This window comes from Peromyscus eremicus, chromosome 3 (assembly GCF_949786415.1).
Source record: "Peromyscus eremicus chromosome 3, PerEre_H2_v1, whole genome shotgun sequence".
In the NCBI taxonomy this organism is placed as follows: Eukaryota; Metazoa; Chordata; class Mammalia; order Rodentia; family Cricetidae; genus Peromyscus; species Peromyscus eremicus.
Genome location: NC_081418.1, coordinates 131,819,878 through 131,839,957, shown reverse-complemented (window position 1 = coordinate 131,839,957; position 20,080 = coordinate 131,819,878). Strand labels below are relative to the sequence as shown.

Here is a 20,080-nt window from a genome sequence, read left to right as displayed (position 1 = left end):
GATCCAATGTCTTCTCTTGACTTCCTTAGGCACTAGGCATAGACATAGTGCACATACATACAAGCAGGCAAAACACACACACATTTTAAAAAGAAAAAAAAAATTAAGACAAAACAAAACAAAACAACAACAAACCCCATAATACTAAAGCCCAACCAGGTACAGTGGCACACATTTGAAATCCCAGCACTCAGGAAGCTGATACAAGAGGACTGCTGCAGGTCTGAAGCCAACAGAGAATTAAACCAGCTAAAGTTAGAGTAAGACTCTATCTCTAAACACCCCCCCCCAAAAAACTCCACAAAAGTAAAGAATACCCAAGGCTAGCACAAATATTCTTTTTTTTTTTTTTTTAAAGATTCAGCTGGTACTGATGAAGCAGAGGGTAAGTGAAGGTCTGCCAGAGATTCTACAAATATAACATGTGACTACGAGACCTATAAAATTTTCCTAATTAGGACTCTATAATTCTATTACCTTTTCAGGCTATCATCTAATGACAGAAAATGAAAAACAGATTTTGACTTTCTCCAACCACAAAAATGTTTTCAAGTTCTCTTAGTAAGTGACAATCAGGTATATATTCAAGAGGGATTAACAACCTGAATTAATATGATGTCTTTTCTATCTGTTTCAACTTACTTTCTACACATATATAATTTTGTTTTTTGTTTTTCTCAGTGCTGAGGACCAAACCCAGGCCCTGCACTTGTTAGGCAAACACTCTATCAGATTTGTTTATTTTGTATTTACTGTGTGAGTACAGCCACGGCATGTGGGTTAGACGACAGTGTCTTTGTTGACCGAGTCCTTGTTGAGGGAACTTGTTTTCCTGCTGTGCTGCTTACTGCAGACGAGCTGGCCAGGAATTCCTAGCCAATCTCCTGCACCAGCACTGGATTACAGAGGAAAGCCACTGCAGCTAGCACGTTTATGAGGGTTCTGAAAATCAGACCTAGGTTGTCAGACTTGCATGGCTGGTGCTGAACCATCTTCCAGGCTCACTTCCGTTTTTATAAAGACATGGTCTCATGTAGTCCACGCTGGCCTTAAACTTGCTATCTAGTTAAGAAAGAACTTGATCTCTTGGGCTCTCCTGTCTAAGAGCTTGGATGACAAGCATGTGCCAACATGCCCAAATCCTACACATCTTTCCAAAAGTAATTATTACCTTGAGAACAACTCTTAGAAGCAGAAGAATATGCATGTTCTGCACAGAATGAAGGTGCTGTCCACATGTGAGTAACCACTTCTTCAGATTTGATGGGAATTTCTTCATCACAAAAGAGATTGGGTTCCAGACTACTAGAGGACTTCACACTGGCTGTATCCTAAAGAACAAAGACAAGTTATCAGAATTATAACCCCTTAATCTGCAAAAAGCTATAAATGAATGCTTTCAGGTTAAAAACTTCTGACATGGAGCTAGAGAGATGGTTCAGCAGTTAAGAGCACTGGCTGCTCTTCCAGAGGTCCTGGGTTCAATTCCCAGCACCTACATGGCAACTCACAACTGTCTATAACTCCAGTTCCGGGGATCTGACACCTTCTACATGAAATAAATTTGAATAAATTACTTAAAAAATTCTCACGTTAAGACACTAAAAACATGACATTAAAATTAACTATGATTAAAAAAAGCAAAAAAAAATTAACTATATTAAATAATACAGAAAGTAACAACTGAGCGTGCACAAGCGCACACACGTGCACGCGCGCACACACACACACACACACACACACACACACACACACAGAGCTTAAGTGACTTGAGCTCAAAAGAGAAAATTAAACTAAAAATATCTACAAAGATACCATTAAATAATCTACCTCCCCAGCCTGGGCTACCAAGTGAGTTCCAAGAAAGGCGCAAAGCTACACAGAGAAACCCTGTCTCGAAAAACAAAACAAAACAAAACAAAAACAAAAAAAAATCTACCTCCCAAATCTATTTATTAGATAAATACATCCTTACTGGGGCTGGAGAGATGGCTCAGCGGTTAAGAGCACGGCTGCTATTCCAGAGGACCCTGGTTCAATTCCCAGCTCCCACGCGGCAGCTCACAGCTGTCTGTGACTCTAGTTCCAGGGGACCCAACACCAACAGCAAAAACATCCTTACTAACAAGAATCCTATTTTTTTTTAAATTTTTAATTATGTGTACATGTATGTGACTGTACATTTGATTATAGGTACCCATTGAGGTCAGAGATATTGGCTCTTCTTGGAGCTCGAATTACAGGTGGTTGTGAGCTACCTAATGTTGGTGCTAGGAAACAAACCCAGGTCCTCTGCAAAAGAAGTATGTGCTCTTAACCACTGGAACCATCTCTCCAGTTCCAAGTTAGTAATTGATGATCTTTTAACAGAAATACAAAATGGACTTAAGAGGAAGAAGGAAAGTTCAAATGTGACATTAAGACACAAGCAATTTAATCCCTTCTAAAGGTTTTCAAACCCACGTACTCTTACCAACTGCCCTTAGGTAATACAATGAAGAAGTTGAATGGCAATATACAATTTCTACAATTCTGACAGTTCTAGTTCATCTTATTTTTCTTTTTTTTTTTTTTTGGTTTTTCGAGACAGGGTTTCTCTGTGTAGCTTTGCGCCTCTCCTGGAACTCACTTGGTAGCCCAGGCTGGCCTCGAACTCACAGAGATCCGCCTGGCTCTGCCTCCCGAGTGCTGGGATTAAAGGCGTGAGCCACCACCGCCCAGCCTCATCTTATTTTTCATTATCACTTAACTTTAATTTTCTTTCCTGTGGTAGCAGTAGTTGTCTTTAGTTGCTAGTAAGTGTATTTCTATGTTTGATTTGTCTAATCACAGAGTGTCTTCTTTCTAAGTAATACTGGGCATTGAGCTATCAAGGAAGTACTACTCACTAAGAAAACCCCAAATAAAATCAGAAGAGGCAGGTGGATCTATCTCTATTGAGTTCAAGGCTAGCCTAGTCTAGATATTGAGTTCCAGGCCAGCTAGGACTACATAGTAAAAACCTTGTCTCAACAAAAGAAAAAGAAAAAGGAAAAAAGGAAAGGGAAAGAAATGGAATACAATAACGTAGGGCCGCAAATAGCTCATCCACCAAGACCCACGTGGTGGAAGGAAAGAATTGACTTCCACAAGCTGTCCTATGACCTCCATACATGTGTCATGGTGTGAATGAGTATCTGCAAACAAATGTGATTTTAAGAAATTTAAAATAAAGTTGATGCTTCCTTGAGAAACCATACCCAAGATTAATTTCTGGTATCCACATACATGAACACTCATCCACATCCACATATACATAACTGTATACTCACATATATTCACACATCTACATTTACACATACAAGACTCAACCACAGAATTTTTAGATTTGAGAGACGGTTAAGTGGCTAAAAGCACTTGCAACTCTTGCAGAAGACTGGGGTTTGATTCTCAGGCAAAGTACTCATACACATAAAAAAATGAAATAAACAAACTTTTAGATATGGTAAATACTTTAAGCAAGCATCGGGACACAGAATCAACAGAAAAATTAGTAGCTTCAGGTGGGAGATGGGTCACAGTTATTAAAATGCTTGCTGCTCAAACATAAGAACATTGAGTCTGATCCCTAGAATCTATGCAGAAAAATAAAGCCAGATATGGCAGCACATCTGTACTCTAAGAATGGGGGAAGTGGAAACAGAAAAGGTCCTGAGGCTTCCTGGTTGTGGATAAAAGTGCTGCAAAAGTGTGATGACCAGAATTTGGGTCCCCAGAACTGATGAAAAACCTGATTGGGCAAGGCAACTATCTGTGTTTAAGATGGAGAGAGAAGATCTTTATTTAGGGCATATCCAGCTGAATCTGAGAGCTCCAGATTCAACAAGAGATCTAGCACCAACAACAAATAAAGTGGAAAGTGGCTGAGAAAGACACACCCAACATCAATTTCAGACCTCTACATAAAAATGCTCATGCAAAACCCATTGACCAGGTGGTGGTGGCACACACCTTTAATCCCAGCACTTGGGAGGCAGAGGCAGAGGCAGGTGGATCTCTGTGAATTTGAGGCCAGCCTGGTCTGCAAAGCTACTTATAGGACAGCCAGGACTACACAAAGAAATCCTGTCTCAAAAAAAAAAAAAAAAAAAAAAAAAGATAGTCAATGGGTACAGAAAGAAACCCAAATCTCTGAAGAAAGTCATTATATCAGAGTACCAAGCTCCCAGGTTATAGGCACAGATTCTAACAGAGCAACCAAGTCACACATAAAACTACTGCCTACTTCTAGGTCTCTCTGCAGATCCAGATTATTACTAGGCAAACCCCAAAGGGTTTACACAGTGCTAATGAAAGGTCAACCTGATCTAACACAGGTGCTGAAGTCAGTTGTAGTGTCACTAACAAAACAATCTGTACCCCTGCAAATGCTAACCAGGGGCAAAGTACGACACTGTATCTATCTCTCTGTGTAAGGAAGGCAATTATTAAGAGATCAGAAGAAGAGACCAGGTCCCCACCAGGGAATTACTAAAGCTTGGTCCAGAAATTCCCAAGCAGAAAAACTTTGCCTCCATCAAAAAACAAGTACTTAAGTGCTTCAAACTAATACCACAGAATTGCAGCCCTGTAGCCTTATGGTCCAAGGCTAGGTCCAGAACCCACTACTCTTGAATCAGAACCATTAACTAAGTGCATAGCAGAGACTGCCTAACTAGAAATGATCTGCACAGCTCATACTAACCTCCCATGACCAACACTGGCCAATCTTGACTGCTTTTACTCTAATATGGTGGGAATTACATGCTAGAAACAGAACACAAAGTACTCACTCTAACTGAACAAGAGCATCTTCAAAGTGGGAGATCATTCCTGTACCCTGTTGTCTTATGCTACAGAAAGTCTCTTTGTTACGACCTAACCGTTTGCCCCTTGCAATGCACTATTTTTTTTTTATTTATGTGTATGTGCTTGTGTAAATTTATATGCAACACGTGTGAAGGAGCCTACAGAGACCAGAAGTGGGTACTGGATTCCTGGAATTAAGAGCTACAGACATTTATGAGCTTCCATGTGGGTGCTGGAAACTGAATCCAGGTCTTCTGTAACAGCAGTTAAGCACTTTTAGACCCACCCACCCACCCACCCACTCCCCAGCTATCATTTCTCCAACTGCATAGTTTTCTATTATATGAGAGGTGAATCAATCCCTTCCCCATCAACAGTGTCTAGCACATTGTACAGAAAAAGAAGAGACCAGAGCAAAAGACTCTTAGTACATTTAGGGTGGGGTGGTTAGTTTTTGACTGACTAAACAGGGTTTCACTAAGCAGCCTATCTGGCCTGGAACTTACTATGTGGACTAGGTCTACCTCTGCCTCCCAACTGCTGGGATTAAAGGTGTGCTAAATGCCTGGCAAGCCTGGGATTTTTTTTTATTTTTATTTTTTTAAATCTGAGACAGGATTTCTGTATAGCTGGTGTAGGCTGTCCTGGAACACTGTAGACCAGGGATCTGCCTTTCTCTGCTTCCAAGAGCTGGGATTAAAGGTGTGGGCCACCATACCTATGGCTTGGGATTCTTAAAATATACTGTACAGATATTCTTTGGTAGTAGTGAGGCAAGAACCCAGTGTCTCACACACAATAGCCTACTAAAAAGTTCCATCTTTAGCCTCCAGACTTTAACAACTCAAAGAAAATCTAAAAATGTTTTATTGCTGGGCGGTGGTGGCACACACCTTTAATCCCAGCACTCAGGAAGCTGAGGCAGGCGGATCTCTGTGAGTTTGAGGCCAGCCTGGGCTACAGAGTGAGTTCCAGGACAGGCTCCAAAGCTACACAAGAGAAACCCTGTCTCGAAAAAACAAAAACAAAACAAAACAAAAAATCTTCACCACAAATATAAGATTTTTTTTAAAGTTTCAGTTTTGATTCTTTTTCCTTTAAGTTTTAAAAAACTGCTATCATCACATACTGAAGACTAATTTCTCCTCCACCCTCAGTCTTCAAATATAAGTGGTCAGCAGATATGTATCCCTTGCCTGCCCCTGTAATTACCTTCATGTCATAGCCATATGTCTCCCGAATATCTTCATCAGAATCTGTTTCCTCATCGTCGTAGTCCATTGTTTGGTGGGGGGAAGACGACACACTGCTCCCCACCCGGTTAAAAGCAGACTGCTGGAAACTAGGTAAGTGTCCCTAAACAGCAAAGATGAACAGACAAACAGACTAAACAAACATAGGTAATTAATACATGCTTTAACATCAACAAAAGGTAACTAACTTACTTAGAAAGCAGCTGGCAGAAAATAAATGATGCTACAGTCTACCTGAATATTTTCAGATAGTATTTCACCGAAATGACTTGACTTTTTACCAAAAGGAAGCAAAGCAAAGCTGTATATGCAGAAGGAAGGTGATGCTACGGATCATATAACTGCTGGCAATTATAGCTACTTTTCTATCTAAGTCAACATGTTAAAATACATTTAATTTACTAGTCACAAATTGACAATTACTACCACGTGAAACATAAGAAGGCAAATTAGAAGCTGACCTGTAAGTCTGGATTGGCAGCTGCTTTTTGGAGTTCTGCACTGATAATCTTTTCAGTTTTTTCTCGAGCTGCTTGTTCCACCATACGTTGGCTTAACACAGAGAGTTTGGCCAGGGCAGAGGACAGTTCATCTGTGGCTAAGGCTTGCCGTGCTCTATCTTGCCAACTCATGGCACGTTCTGTCAAACACTGAAGTGCTTCTCCTTCAGGTAACCGTACAGGCAACTTCTGAAGGGATACCAGGAGTGACAGAATAGTCTCGAGCCTGGGCCTTCGAGATCTCATGCAAAGAGGGCAAAGGAATTTTACATCTTTAGCCTGCCAGCTGGATCCCTTTTTCTGGGAACTCGATTTTGGAAGGGGAACACAACTATTATGGAACCAGTCTTTGCAGAGCTCACACTGCAGCATAAACCCACTGGCTGTCTTGCGGCAAACACAAAATTTTACTTCTTCTATGCGGTCCACAATTGTCATCTTGGCTAGGTTGGCTGCTCTGAGGGAATGCATGGCCTCAATCTCCTTTTGCTCTCGTTCTTTGAAAACTGCCACCTATACACAACAAGCATTTAATTAAAAGGAGTCATTCTAAAATACCCACAAAATATCAAAGAATACCAGTGGCAATTTCCTGAAATGTGAGTTACCCTTTTTTTTTTTTTTTTTTTTTTTGATTTTTTTGACAGGGTTTCTCTGTGTAAGCTTTTCTTTGCGCCTTTCCTGGAACTCAACTCTGTAGCCCAGGCTGGTCTCGAACTCACAGAGATTCGCCTGGCTCTGCCTCCCAAGTGCTGGGATTAAAGGCGTGTGCCACCATCACCTGGCGGGTTACCCTTCTAGTTTCTACACAAACATTTCTCATCTGTAAAATGGACAAACTGCTATGATATTTGATAATTTATATCAGAGTACTTTCTGTAGGGTACAGTATAAAGAGGGTATTTTTTGAGATCAAGTACTCATACCAAGTTCCTGGCTCTTGGACTTGTAGACTATTTATTGATCTACAGCACAACTTTTCGGGATCTCAGTTTTCTGAAAAGTGCACACATGCCACCAACCACATTTTATTGTTTTAAGGATTAAATACAGTAATACACCAAGGTACCTTAATCTGATACCCAGAACAACATAAACTGTAAGTAATGGTTTCCTGTTCCTCAAGGGCAAGTTTGATACAGATAAACATTCTTACTTTCCTCTGGGAACCTCTCTATTTCATTTGGGAGCAGAACAAAGCCTGATGATCTACTTCAACAGTATCTCATAAAACTCATTTTAACACAGTAAATAAGAACAAACAGAATTTAAGGATCACAAATACTATTAGCACATATTCTTTTTAAATTACTAGTAGTTCTGAAATAATTTTGAAATAATTTCTAGTTCTACTTGCTGATAAGAATGACTTACTAGGCAAGCTCTCTAATGAAAACTATTTTCTTTGGCCTCAAAATTGGATTACTTACAGAAAGAATCCTATCAAGTTATTTAGTGCATGCAAACACCTAAATTATGTATTTCCCAAACTAATTTTTATTTTCATTCTTACTTCTCAGGCTCCTAATAATTCCATTCTTCCTAGTCTGTAAGTTTTTAAAAAGCACAATTCTTGTAACCACAGATATTTTACTGATCACTCACTCTATTGCTGGTTACTAATAAGAGAATGATGAGATGATTCTTTGTTGTTGTTTACTCCAAGACAGGGTTTCTCTGTGTAACCCTGGATGGCCTTGAATTCAGAGATTGCCTGCCTCTGCCTCCTGAGTGCTGTGATTAAAGGCGTGTGCTACCACAGCCTGGTGAGAGTTTTTAAAGTAACTGTTATCAAATAAAACTAGTAGTTTCTTTGAAAACCAAGATAAAGTACTAAGAACCATAAAATGCTATTAATACTAACTCAGCAATCCATTCCTACAGGTCAAGACTAAGAAAGTGATTTTTCAAAAAGAAATGGGCAGAGAATTCACGGAAAATACCCATGTCTTTCATTCAGCTTTCCTAGAAATTAAAACCACCTTTAAAAAAAAAAAAAAAAGGCCAATTTTAAAAAGGCACTTAAAAGTAGCTTTTATCCATGTAGTTGATAATAATAATGTAAGGTACCATTTCAAAATCATCATAACTTTTATGGCCCAGTGGTGGTGGGGGCAGTGCATTCCTTTAATCCCAACACTCAGGATCCCAACACTCAGGAGGCAGAGGCAGGTGGAGCTCTGTGAGTTCAAGGCCAGTCTGGTCTACAAAAGAGAGTTCCAGGACAGCCAGGACTGTTACACAGAGAGACACTGTCTTGAAAAACAAACAAACAAACAAACAAACAAAAAAAGGTGACTTTACTTATTCTTGCTACAAATAAATGATAAATATTAGAGGTGAAAAAAAAAAAAAAGAGGAGGTCCTATAAAGAAATTCACATTCATTCTTACTTATAATAGAAAAAGCTTATTAACAGGCAAAAAATTTAACTTTTGGTGACTATTGAGCAGGCAAGGGTATAATAGAACATTCTAGCATTTAAGAGACCCATATTTAATCCCAAGAACCACAAAAAAATATGAACAAAACTACTCAGTAAAGTATGGACTAATATGATGGAATATTTTATAAGTATTAATGTAGGAAAAAGGGACTGGCTAAAGAAAACCACCTTGACCCTGGAGCCCAGAACTAGAGAAAGACGGCTCAGACCAGGGCAGAAAGAAATAAAGTTTGGCTCAGATCAGAGCCATCTTTGCCCCTGGCCAACTGACCTGTGAAACCAACCAATCACAGAGAAGGAAAGTAGCACCCTGGCCCTGGTGCACAGCACCAGGGAAAGAAACACAGCCTGGGTTTGGGACCTGAGAAAGAGAAATGAATACTTTATCCCCAAACCCAGAACCAAGGAAACATGCCCTGACTCTGAAACCAGTACCAAAGAAACACTCTTGAGCCGGGAGGTGGCGCACGCCTTTAATCCCAGCACTCGGGAGGCAGAGGCAGGTGGATCTCTGTGAGTTCGAGGCCAGCCTGGGCTACTGAGTGAGTTCCAGGAAAGGCTCCAAAGTTACACAGAGAAACCCTGTCTCGAAAAATCAAAAGAAAAAAAGAAAAGAAACACTCTTGGTCCCTAGAATCAGTGTCAGTGAAAGAAATATATCCTGGCCTTAGAATTAGTGTCACAAAGTCAAGAAAAGGCCAGCAGAAGAAACACAGTTTGGTTCTGAAATCAGAGCCATCTCTGCCCCTAGCCCAATCCTGGGCAGAAAAAAACTAACCAATCATTGGATGACTCTGCCCCCAAGACATCCTATATAAACCGCCCTGCCTGGTCAGTTGTGGGCTGTTCTCTTCACCCTGGTAGAGGCAGCCACTCTACTGAACTCCTCAAATAAATCTCTTTCTCAAAAGAGTTTTGGGTGTGAAGATCTTCATTCACTGATGTAGAGGAGAACTTTGCTGAGACATCCCATAGTGGACACAGCATGGAGGAGCTGAAAAAGTAACACTTTTCTCTGGAGCCAGAGGAGATTGCTACATTTTTCCAGGGGTTTCCCCTTTTGCAGAGTGAAGCAAAAGAATCAACATCTTAGGCTGGAGAAGCAGAGTTCTGCTATGAAGCTACCTTAAGTGGGGGCTGAGCAAAGCTCAGCTGTAGCAGCTCTCCAGGAGAGGAGCAGTATTGCTATATCCTGCAGGGAGACCATCCTCCACCACACCAGGTATAGCCTGACTTCCAAACAGTCAGGATATCCTTCCCCACAGAACTGTCCTAGCAGCTCCAGGCCTGATTCTCTCAAGCAGTCCGCATTAACTTCCCCTCCAGGACTGAGCTGACCTAAGTGGCTCGAGGTATCTGGGATACCTTGCCCTCCAGGGCTGCTGTCTCATGGCAGCTCCAGCCGTGGCCTGACTCCCCAAGCGGTCAGGACACCTCTCCCTCAAAGTTGCAAAACTCACGTGTTGGTGACGAAATCCGGGACCAAACCCAGAGAGTTGCAACAAACTTACTTACAATTAAAAGAACAACAGTAAGTAATAAATGTGGAGCTTGGGGATATAACTCAGTGAGACAGCATTTGACCAGCATATATGAGGTCCAAGGATTAATTCCCAATAGCAGCACCCTCACCCCCACCCCCCGACCCAAAAAAAGGAAAAGAAAAAAAAAGAAGAAAAAAATAAACGAACCCTTTTGGGAAGAGAACAAAGAGTAAACTTTTTATACTATGATACACACACATTAATAAACAACACAGGTAAATAAACAGCTAAAAACCTGCTAACATCTTTCACAAAACTTTGCATTCACAAAGCAAATTCAAGGTCCTTACCACCATGGCTGTATCTCTGGTCTCCTCCAGTCCTTCTTCTAAGTCACTCAAAGGCTCAAGGTCTAGGTCCTTCTCCTTTTCTTTTTCTATTATTTCTTTAGCTTTTTTTCTCCTGTTTTTACCACTCCCATATACACCAATGTCAGTTCGGGGACTTAGCACCTGCAAAATTTAAAAAACATAACTCCAGTTTAAAAACAAAAAAAAATCAAAACTCCTGAGAGTGAGAGTAACCATTAATGGACCACTCATCATGTCCAAGGTACCTTTTTATTTATTGTCTTTAATATTTTATAGGCAGGATCTTACTCTGTGTAGCACAGGCTGGCCTACAATTTGTGGTGATTTTCTTGCCTCAGCCACCAAACCAGGGATCCATGTATGTTATTTAAATTTTCATAACAACTGTACATTACTGGTATTACTTCCCAGGTTTTATTGATAAGAGAGACAAGGGACAATTTGAGGAAAAAGATTGAAATTCTGCTGTGGGATAATGCTCTTGTACACTGTAAAGATCTGTCACTGAATTGGTTTAATAAAACGCTGACTGGCCAGTAGCCAGGCAAGACGTATAGGTGGGGCGACCAGACTAGGAGAATTCTGGGAAGAGGAGGGCAGAGGCAGGAGTCGCCAGCCAGATGCAGAGGAAGCAAGATGAGAAAAGGTACCAACCTACGTGGCTAAACATCTAGATAAGATTTATGGGTTAATTTAAGCATAAGATCTAGATAATAATAAGCCTGAGCTACCAGTGGAGCATTTATAAGTAATATTAAGCCTCTGAGTCAATTATTTGGGAGCGCCTGCTGGGTATTTGGGAACAGGCAGGCGGGAGAGAAACTGCCTACAGAATTCCAAAGTCTATCCTCTTTAACTACTGTGTTCAACTGCTTAAGATAAAAAGAATTAAATTTGTGCCTCTGAAGGATAAGATATTTGAGTAGAGTCTAATTACAGAGGTTAAGGTATATGCTGGTTGCTTTTTCTGGATACAGCACAGATTAATGAAGAAGAGCTTGCCTAAGACTCCAGGTTTCAATTCAACATCTAACACTACCTAATAGAAATTACTTATAATGATGACTACAGGGAGCCATTTATCAGCTGCTGTGAGAGTGCAGAAGAACACACACAGGAGCTACTCTTCACCTGTAACAACGTATGGCTAGAATTCTTCTTAAGGAAGGTCCGCCCAGTCCGTTCTCTCCAGGCTCGTGCTGCTGCAACCTGTGATTCCACTTGAGGCAATGCATCAAGACGCACAGGGATAGGGCGTCCTTTAGCAGATAAGCTCTCAAGCTGCTCCAAGTAAGCATAGTTGCTGCCGCTCTGGAAAGAAAAAAAAGTAGATTCACACACAATTTTAACTCTTTCATGGTGTTTGGGAATATACTGTTAGGGGAGCTTGGTTTAATGTTTTGTTTTGTTTTTTTCAAATACAAAACAAGGAATGGAACCTAAGCCTTGTATTAACTAGGCAGGCACTATACCACTAAGGGACATTTTCAGTCTTAGTATTAACTTTTGTGCTAACCCAACTAGTTTTCTTTTCTACAGAAAGTTTATAAAAATTTATTTTAGAGACAGTGTCTCAATTATGTTGCCCTGAATGGCCTAGAACTCGCTTTGTAGGCCAGGCTGGCTTCATATTCAACAGAGATTCACTTGTCTCTGCCTTCCAAGGAATTAATTTTGTTTTGTTTTGTTTTTTGTTTTTCGAGACAGGGTTTCTATGTGTAACAATTCTGGTTGTCCTGGAACTCCCTTTGTAGACCACACTGGCCTCAAACTCACTGAGATCCACCCACCTCTCCCTTCCAAATGCTGGGATTAAAGGTGTGCGCCAGTGGTGGAATTAAATTTTTTTTTTTTTGGTTTTTCAAGAGGAATTAATTTTTTAACAAAGATTTTCTTTTAATAATTAATAAGGGGATCAATAAGATAAAAATACTTCAAAGGACAAGTGAAGAACAGAAATGTATAAATACAATTAGAAATAAAGGATGAATTTGCTATTAGATGCAAATAAGTCTTATTTTTTTTTAAGATTTATTTATTTTACTTTATGTGTATGAGTGTCTTGCCTGAATGTATATGTACCATGTACAGTGTCCACAGAGGTCAGAGGTGTTGGATCTCCTGGAACTGGAGTTACAGATCATTGTGAGCTGCCATGTGGGTGCTGGGAACTGAAGACAGGTCCTCTGCAAAAGCAGTAAGTCCTCTTAACCCCTGAGCCATTGCTTAAGCCCTTGTAAACAATGTCACAGAGGACAATGGAAGAATCTTTTCTGCAGAGTTGAAATCCATTTTACCATTACAAGTCCAAATTTAACTTCTACTAAAAGCAGTATCTTAGATTGGATAGCCACCTACTGCTTATGTTATACAATGAAAGCTATGAACGACTACTTTCCTCTTAAATTCATAGTGTTTCAGTATTTCCATGTAATGAAAACAATACTGTTTTTAGAACCATTATACTACATTCTAGTAAAAGATAATTTGTCATGTAGCAACTGACAGAATTGCCTGAAAATTTACTTTGAAAGATATACTGACACATCTGGGAAAATAAAAGACAAGAAATCTGTTAATTTATGCTGGGAGTGGTAATGCATGCCTATAATCCCAGCACTCAGAAGATAGAAAGTAGATTCAGAGTTCAAAGCCCACTTCAGCTACACAGCAAATTTGAAGGCAGCTTGCGCTATATGAAATACTGTTTCAAAAAATAACCAAATAAATCTTATGAATTCTTTAAAACAGTAATACAGAGACTGGGACTGGAGAGATGGCTTGGTGGTTAAGAGTTTTCTGCTCATGTAGAAGACCCAGGTTCAGTTCCCAACACCCACATGTCAGCTTATATTAATCTATAACTCTAGTTCCTGGAAATTCAATACCCTTTTCTAGCTTTTGTGAGCTTCTGTGTATATGTGGTACACATACAAACACTCAGGCACAAATACATACATAGAAACAATGATTTTAAATAGTAATACACTCTGTTGTTATGAAATACTATAATGGCACAAATCACTAGGTACCAGGATAAAAAGAGTTAGCTAAACATACAGATAAAAATGCTCAGATATTAAAAGGGTCAACAAGTAATATATTCATTCTTACTCCATCTAGTGCCAAACTATTGTCCCTTGACTACAGATTACCTTTGGGGTAAACCTAGAAATCACACTGGGCGGTGGTGATACATGCCTTTAATCCCAGTACTCGGGAGTCAGAGGCAGGTGGATCTCTGAGAGTTCAAGGCCAGCCTGGTCTATAGAGCAAGTTCCAGGACAGGCTCCAAAGCTACACAGAGAAATCCTGTCTCAAGCTCCCCCGCCCAAAAAAACCTAGAAATCACGTAATCTGAAGAAGGGTTGTCCTACTAAAAGAATGTGTTCACTTACAGCCTACAAGTTAGCACTCTACCAAAGGGAAGGACTAAGAGACAGACAGTTCTTAAAAATTATTAAGGCAGTAAGTCAGGAATGGTGGTACATGACTTTAACTACAGTACTGTGGTGGCAGAGGCAGGCAGATCTTTATGAGTTTGAGGCTAGCCTGGGCTACAAAGTTCCAGGCTAGTTTCCAGGCCTTTTCTGAGTTTCAGGCTAGTCAGGGCTACACAATGAGACCCTGCTTCAAAGAACAAAAATAAATGAATGAATGAACGAATAAAATAAAAAATGTGAAATAATTTATATGCCATAAAATATAAATGCCCCTTTCTCTGAAAAGTTGAATACCTAACTCTATCACCTTTCCTAACCAAAACTAGTAACCTTTAAATATTTACTATTTATTCTGAACTATAAAATTAGAGGAAAGAATAGGTGAACTTTAAGTACTATTACTTTTTTTCCCCTCTTCTTCTCCTCAAGACAGGGTTTCTCTGTGTAGCCCTGGCTGTCCTGGAACTCACTCTGCAGACCAGGCTGGCCTTGAACTCACAGAGATTCGTCTGCCTCTGCCTCCCAAGTGCTGGGATTAAAGGCGTGCTACACTACTGCCTGGCTAGGTAGATTACTTTACTATGATTATTCTAAAGAAGTAAGGTTTAAACAATTTATGAGAATGTATTACCTGATAGGTTGGCTAATCTGAAAGTTTCTTTACCTGAATAGCTTCCACTTTAGCTGTCCATTCACGAGCCTTTTGTAAGGCTTCTTTTAAGGACAACACATTGGGTAGAAAGGCTGGAATGTTCTTGGCTTCATTCACAATATTTTCTAAATTTGCCATACTGTGCCGAGGTCTAAATGAATAAAATAGTAAGATACTAAGTAAAAGTCCAATCACTATAAGAATTAAAATAGCATTCTATAATATGTAAATAACTCATATTCATGAACTTATTTAATTCTTACCACACTCCCATAAGCAAACAAAGCAGCTACCATCTTTATTTCTATTTTACAGACAAGAAAACTAAGGAGTTATTCTTCTTAAATAATATAGTTCATGACACACCTGATGGGATTTAAAATGAGTCTTGGCTCTAGGCTCCTTTTACTGCTTAGTCCTAGACTACCTCCCACTCTACCTCTCTAAAATACCTGCAATGATCAGAGATGGGCTACCAACATAGGGAGTAATAGAACAGAAACCTATTCATGTTAACCATATACTTTCCTTCAACTATGTTCATTAATATCTAATTATTCAGTGATGAACAAAGACCTCAATATCATCAATCAAAATCCAAGAATTATATTGGAACTGGAAACTAGGAACAAATTACTTTAGACTCATAGACATGGGAAGTAGTAAATAGTTCTGCCTAGAGAATTGAAAGTGCTTCTGACCAAGGACCTAAACAAGTACATTATCTAATGAAAGAGTGAGAAAAAAAAGTATGGACAAATTTCGTTTTTAAGTTGGCAGTTTCAGCCAGAGATGGGAGATAGTGTGATGGGTGCAGAGAAAAGCTGGAGTATGAGTGATGTATAAAACAGAAGAGGCTGGGCAGTAAACACAAAGAATTCTGAGTCCCACAGGTCCAATCTGTAAGCAATGGGAAGCTTACAAAGACTGCAATTGTCGAATTGTCAGGAAACATTCCAGGTACTGCAGACAACTAATGAACCCGAGTGGCCGTTTTCTGGCCTCATAAATCTTTTCAAACTTGGAAGGAGGATTTTGTTTTGAGTTTTGTTTTGTTTTTTTGAGACTGGTTGTCACGTAGCTTAGGCTGGCCTTGAATTCTTTCTCCTTTGGCTTCTACTTCTCAAGTCCTGGGGTCAGCCACCACATCCAGACACGGAAAGAGGACTACATTAACTTGACAGATAAAAGAAAGTTTCTCAGAAATGATATTTAACTCTTTGCATCCTTCCTAAAAATAAGTTAGTGAACAATGGTAGGGTCAAAGACAGAGTAGGTGGTAGAAGTCTATCACAGTTGCTACAGGAAGAGGGAACAAAGTAAATACACAAAGGAATAAAGAGAAAGCATAGTATGTTTGAGGAACATGGGGTTGGGGTGGAGGGGTGTGAATCACTGTCTTTGGAATATGCAAGAATAATGACAAAAGATGAGACTAGACAAAAATTAAGCAAAGAGTTAGATGACAAATGGCCTTAGAAATCAGCTTGAGGAATTTGGGCTTCATATTGTGGGTAATGGAAACTAGTCTAGGGTCCTAAGCAGGGGAATAAAATAGTGACACTTATACTTAGAATAACAGCAGTGTCAGTGTAGAATGGATAAGAAAGGGTAAGGTTAGACCACAGACAGATGAGCTGTGACAGCAGCTTGAGAGAACGACAGAAATAATCCTACAAGCAGCCTGAGCAAAACTACTCTTTAAAACAGTGAGTTTTAGGAGCTGAAGACATGGCTCAGGGGTTAAGAGCGTTGGCTGCTCTTCCAGTGGACCTGGGTTCAAGTCCCAGCAACCATATAGTGGCTCACAACTACCTGTAATGAGATCTGGTGCCCTCTTCTGACCTGCAGGGGCACATGCAGGCAGAACACTATACATAATAAATAAATCTTAAAAAAAAAAAAAATAACAACACAACAAAACAGTGAGTTTTAAAGGACTAAGAAAGATAACTGTGAACCTTTTAAAGTTCTACATCTTTTGAATGAAGATAGAACAATCTTGTGGTCTGGGGATATAGCTCAGCACTAGAAGGCTTGTCTAGTATACATAAGACACTACGTTCAATCTCCAGCACTGTAAATATCAATTGATTTCATCAAATAATCCCTAGAAAACAAATATGAGTAAGAGTCAGAGCCCTGAGGAAAAACCAACACGCTGGGTTTGAGGGTGAGAAAGTAAGAGAGGTCAAGGCTAAATGAGCAACAAAGTACTTGCTGCAATATGTGAAAGTTGGTATAACTTATAGAAGAAAGAAACCAAGGAAGCAGGGATGGAAATGAGTTAATTTAGAAATAGGGAGAAATCTGTGGGAAAATCCAATGAGATTAGCTAAAAAGCACAAGGCATTTACTAAAGAAATTTATGTTAGAGACTAAAATTTTAGGAGTTAGAATGGTGTGGTGATGTATGTCTTTAATGCCAGCACTTGGGAGGAAAAGGCAGGTAGATCTGAGTTCAAGGCCAGCCTGGTCTATATATCAAGTTCCAGAACAGCCAGAGCTACACAGTGAGATCCCATCTTAAGATAGATAGATAGATAGATAGATAGATAGATAGATAGATAGATAGATAGATAGATATAGATAAATGTTTAAGGAAAAAAGAGTAAAAGTTATGCTATATAAATATATACAAAGATGGTAAACAAAGCCAAGAAATTACCAAGGAAAACATACAGAGTAAAAAGAAAAGGCCATAACAACTCTGAGGAAGCTACTATTTAGGAGGCAAAGAGAAGGAAATGAAAGACTTAGTATTCAATGCTAAGAGACCAAATGTACTAAGATATGGTTGAGAAAGTTCATTCCAACAGAGTCAGAAAATATTACACTTCCCACTATTTCTACCAAGGACACCACCACCTTTTATTTTCTTCAAGGCATTAAATGTCTGAAATTCATCTATCCACTCTTCTCTCCTCACTAAAACGTTAGCTCTATAGGAGTTGGGACCTTCTGGGTCTTGTTCACTACTGTCCTCACAGAACATAGAAATAGTGTGTGACAGGTAGCAGGTATTCCACAAACATTGCACTGGGTAGAATGAAAAGGACCAAACAGTTTCCTATTCCAATGTAAAATGTTCCCACCTCCATGAACTGTCACAAATCAGAAGACATGTAGTTATTTGAATATTTAGAATATTAGAAGTTACAAATAAATTTTGGTGTGTATTCTGCACAGCATTTACTTTTTTTTTTTAAGATTTTTTTTTTTTAGTGCTTTATGTGTATAACATTTTGCCTACATATACTTTTTTTTTGAGACAGGGTTTCTCTGGCGTTGAACTCACAGAGATCCGCCTGGCTCTGCCTCCTGAGTGCTGGGATTAAAGGTGTGCACCACCACCACCACCACCACCACCACCACCACCACCACCACCACCACCACCACCACCACCCAGCCTGCATATATCATTTACAAAGCAAAATATCCAGACTATATAGAGGCCCTTTTAAATAAACAAAACTGTATGAAGTCACCTAAGTGTTTCCAATCAAATGCTTCCAAGGGTGTTTTGTCTATGCACATGTCTGTGTTTTGATCCTCTGGAACCGGAGTTACACACACTACTCAGCTACCATGTGGGTGCTAAGAATCAAACCAGGAATCCTCTGGTAGAGTAGCCAGTGCTCTTAACTGCTGAGCCAGCATTCTACTCCCTCAATGAGCATTTTGTAATTCTTATTTCCTAACTGTATCAACAACATGGACTTGAAACAATACTATTTCCTATCATTTGCAGTTACCTAACAAAATCCACTGTACAACAGTCTGGATATATGAGAAACTCTACATGTAGCCCCATTTGTTTTTCATTCTACTTTTTAATTTATTTTTAAATTATTTTATGTGTATGGGTGTTGTCTCCTGCATATGTGTCTATGCACCATGTGTGTGCCTGGAGTGAAGGAGGCCAGAAGAGGATATAGGATCCTGTAGAACTGAAGTTACAGTCAGTTGTGTGCTGCTGTGTGCTGTGACTTGAACCTGGATCCTCTGGAGAAGCAACCAGTGCTCTTAAGTACTGAGACATCTCTCTACCCCTTGACTTAAGTTATTAAAGAGGTAAGTGTCACCAAAATGTTTTCACCTTGCCTGTAGGCAGACCTTAGCCTTCTCTTCCCATCGTTCAGAGACTGTGAGGAGCTCCTGCAGTTCAGCCATCGCTTTTTCTACAGCATGGTGAGGTGCCAACCCTACCCCAGAGTCAATCAGTTTCTTCATGACATCCAGAGTGACTTGCTGTGGATCTGACAGGGTTAGTCTTACTTCATCCAGCCACCGAGCCTGCTGTAGCTCTTGCTTCAGCCGAGGCAATTCAGGGAGTTCTACATAGAGACTAGAGCCCATATCTATCAACGTTTGGAGTTTAGAAGAATCTGGGGTTTCATCCATCATGGCCTCCTGGGCACGTTCATGAAATTCTTCTACATCATCCAGCAGATTCTGAAAAGGTAAAAATAAATAAATGAATGAATGAATGAATAAACAAACAAACAAACAGATGGTTTATTTTGTTTGAAGCTACAGCTAGTTAATTACAGAGTACCTGCCTAGTGTGTGCAAGGCCTTGGGTTTGACCCCCAATCCTTAACACTACTACCAAAAACATAAAAGAGCAAGCACTAAAAATAGCTCAGGCATGGGGCTGGAGAGATGGCTCAGAGGTTAAGAGCACTGCTTGTGCTTCCAAAGGTCCTGAGTTCAATTCCCAGCAACCACATGGTGGCTCACAACCATCTGTAATGAGATCTGGTGCCCAATTCTGGCTTGCAGGGATATGTGCAGACAGAACACTGTAGACATAATAAATAAATAAATCTTAAAAAAAAAAAATAGCTCAGGCAAACTTTTAATTCTAGGCCCTCTTATAATCTCATCCTATTAGCAGCAAATATTCAGACAAGTATGTTACCTGGTAACTAATTTCTTTCTATACTCCCTTTTAAGATTTATTATTTATGTGTATGACTGTTCTGCCTACATGTATGTATGTGCACCACATGTGTGTGTGGGTGCCTGGTGCCCTCAAAGGGCATCAGAACTCTCGGAAATGGAGGTAAGGATGGTTGCAAGCCACCATGTGGGTGCTGGG

The 20,080-nt window shown here is 39.8% G+C and overlaps 1 protein-coding gene across 1 annotated transcript in view; it reads right to left on the bottom strand.

Moving 5' to 3' along the window:
* The window catches only part of Kdm5a (lysine demethylase 5A), an 85,614-nt gene that overhangs the window by 13,990 nt on the left and 51,544 nt on the right, over positions 1 to 20,080 (bottom strand). The window contains exons 19-25 of the mRNA XM_059258497.1: positions 19,076 to 19,431; positions 14,989 to 15,127; positions 12,013 to 12,192; positions 10,861 to 11,022; positions 6,542 to 7,093; positions 6,040 to 6,183; positions 1,172 to 1,331 (exon numbers count right to left, since the gene is read on the bottom strand). Of these exons, the coding sequence (XP_059114480.1) occupies positions 1,172 to 1,331; positions 6,040 to 6,183; positions 6,542 to 7,093; positions 10,861 to 11,022; positions 12,013 to 12,192; positions 14,989 to 15,127; positions 19,076 to 19,431 (1,693 nt within the window). The remainder of the gene's footprint in view (positions 1 to 1,171; positions 1,332 to 6,039; positions 6,184 to 6,541; positions 7,094 to 10,860; positions 11,023 to 12,012; positions 12,193 to 14,988; positions 15,128 to 19,075; positions 19,432 to 20,080) is intronic.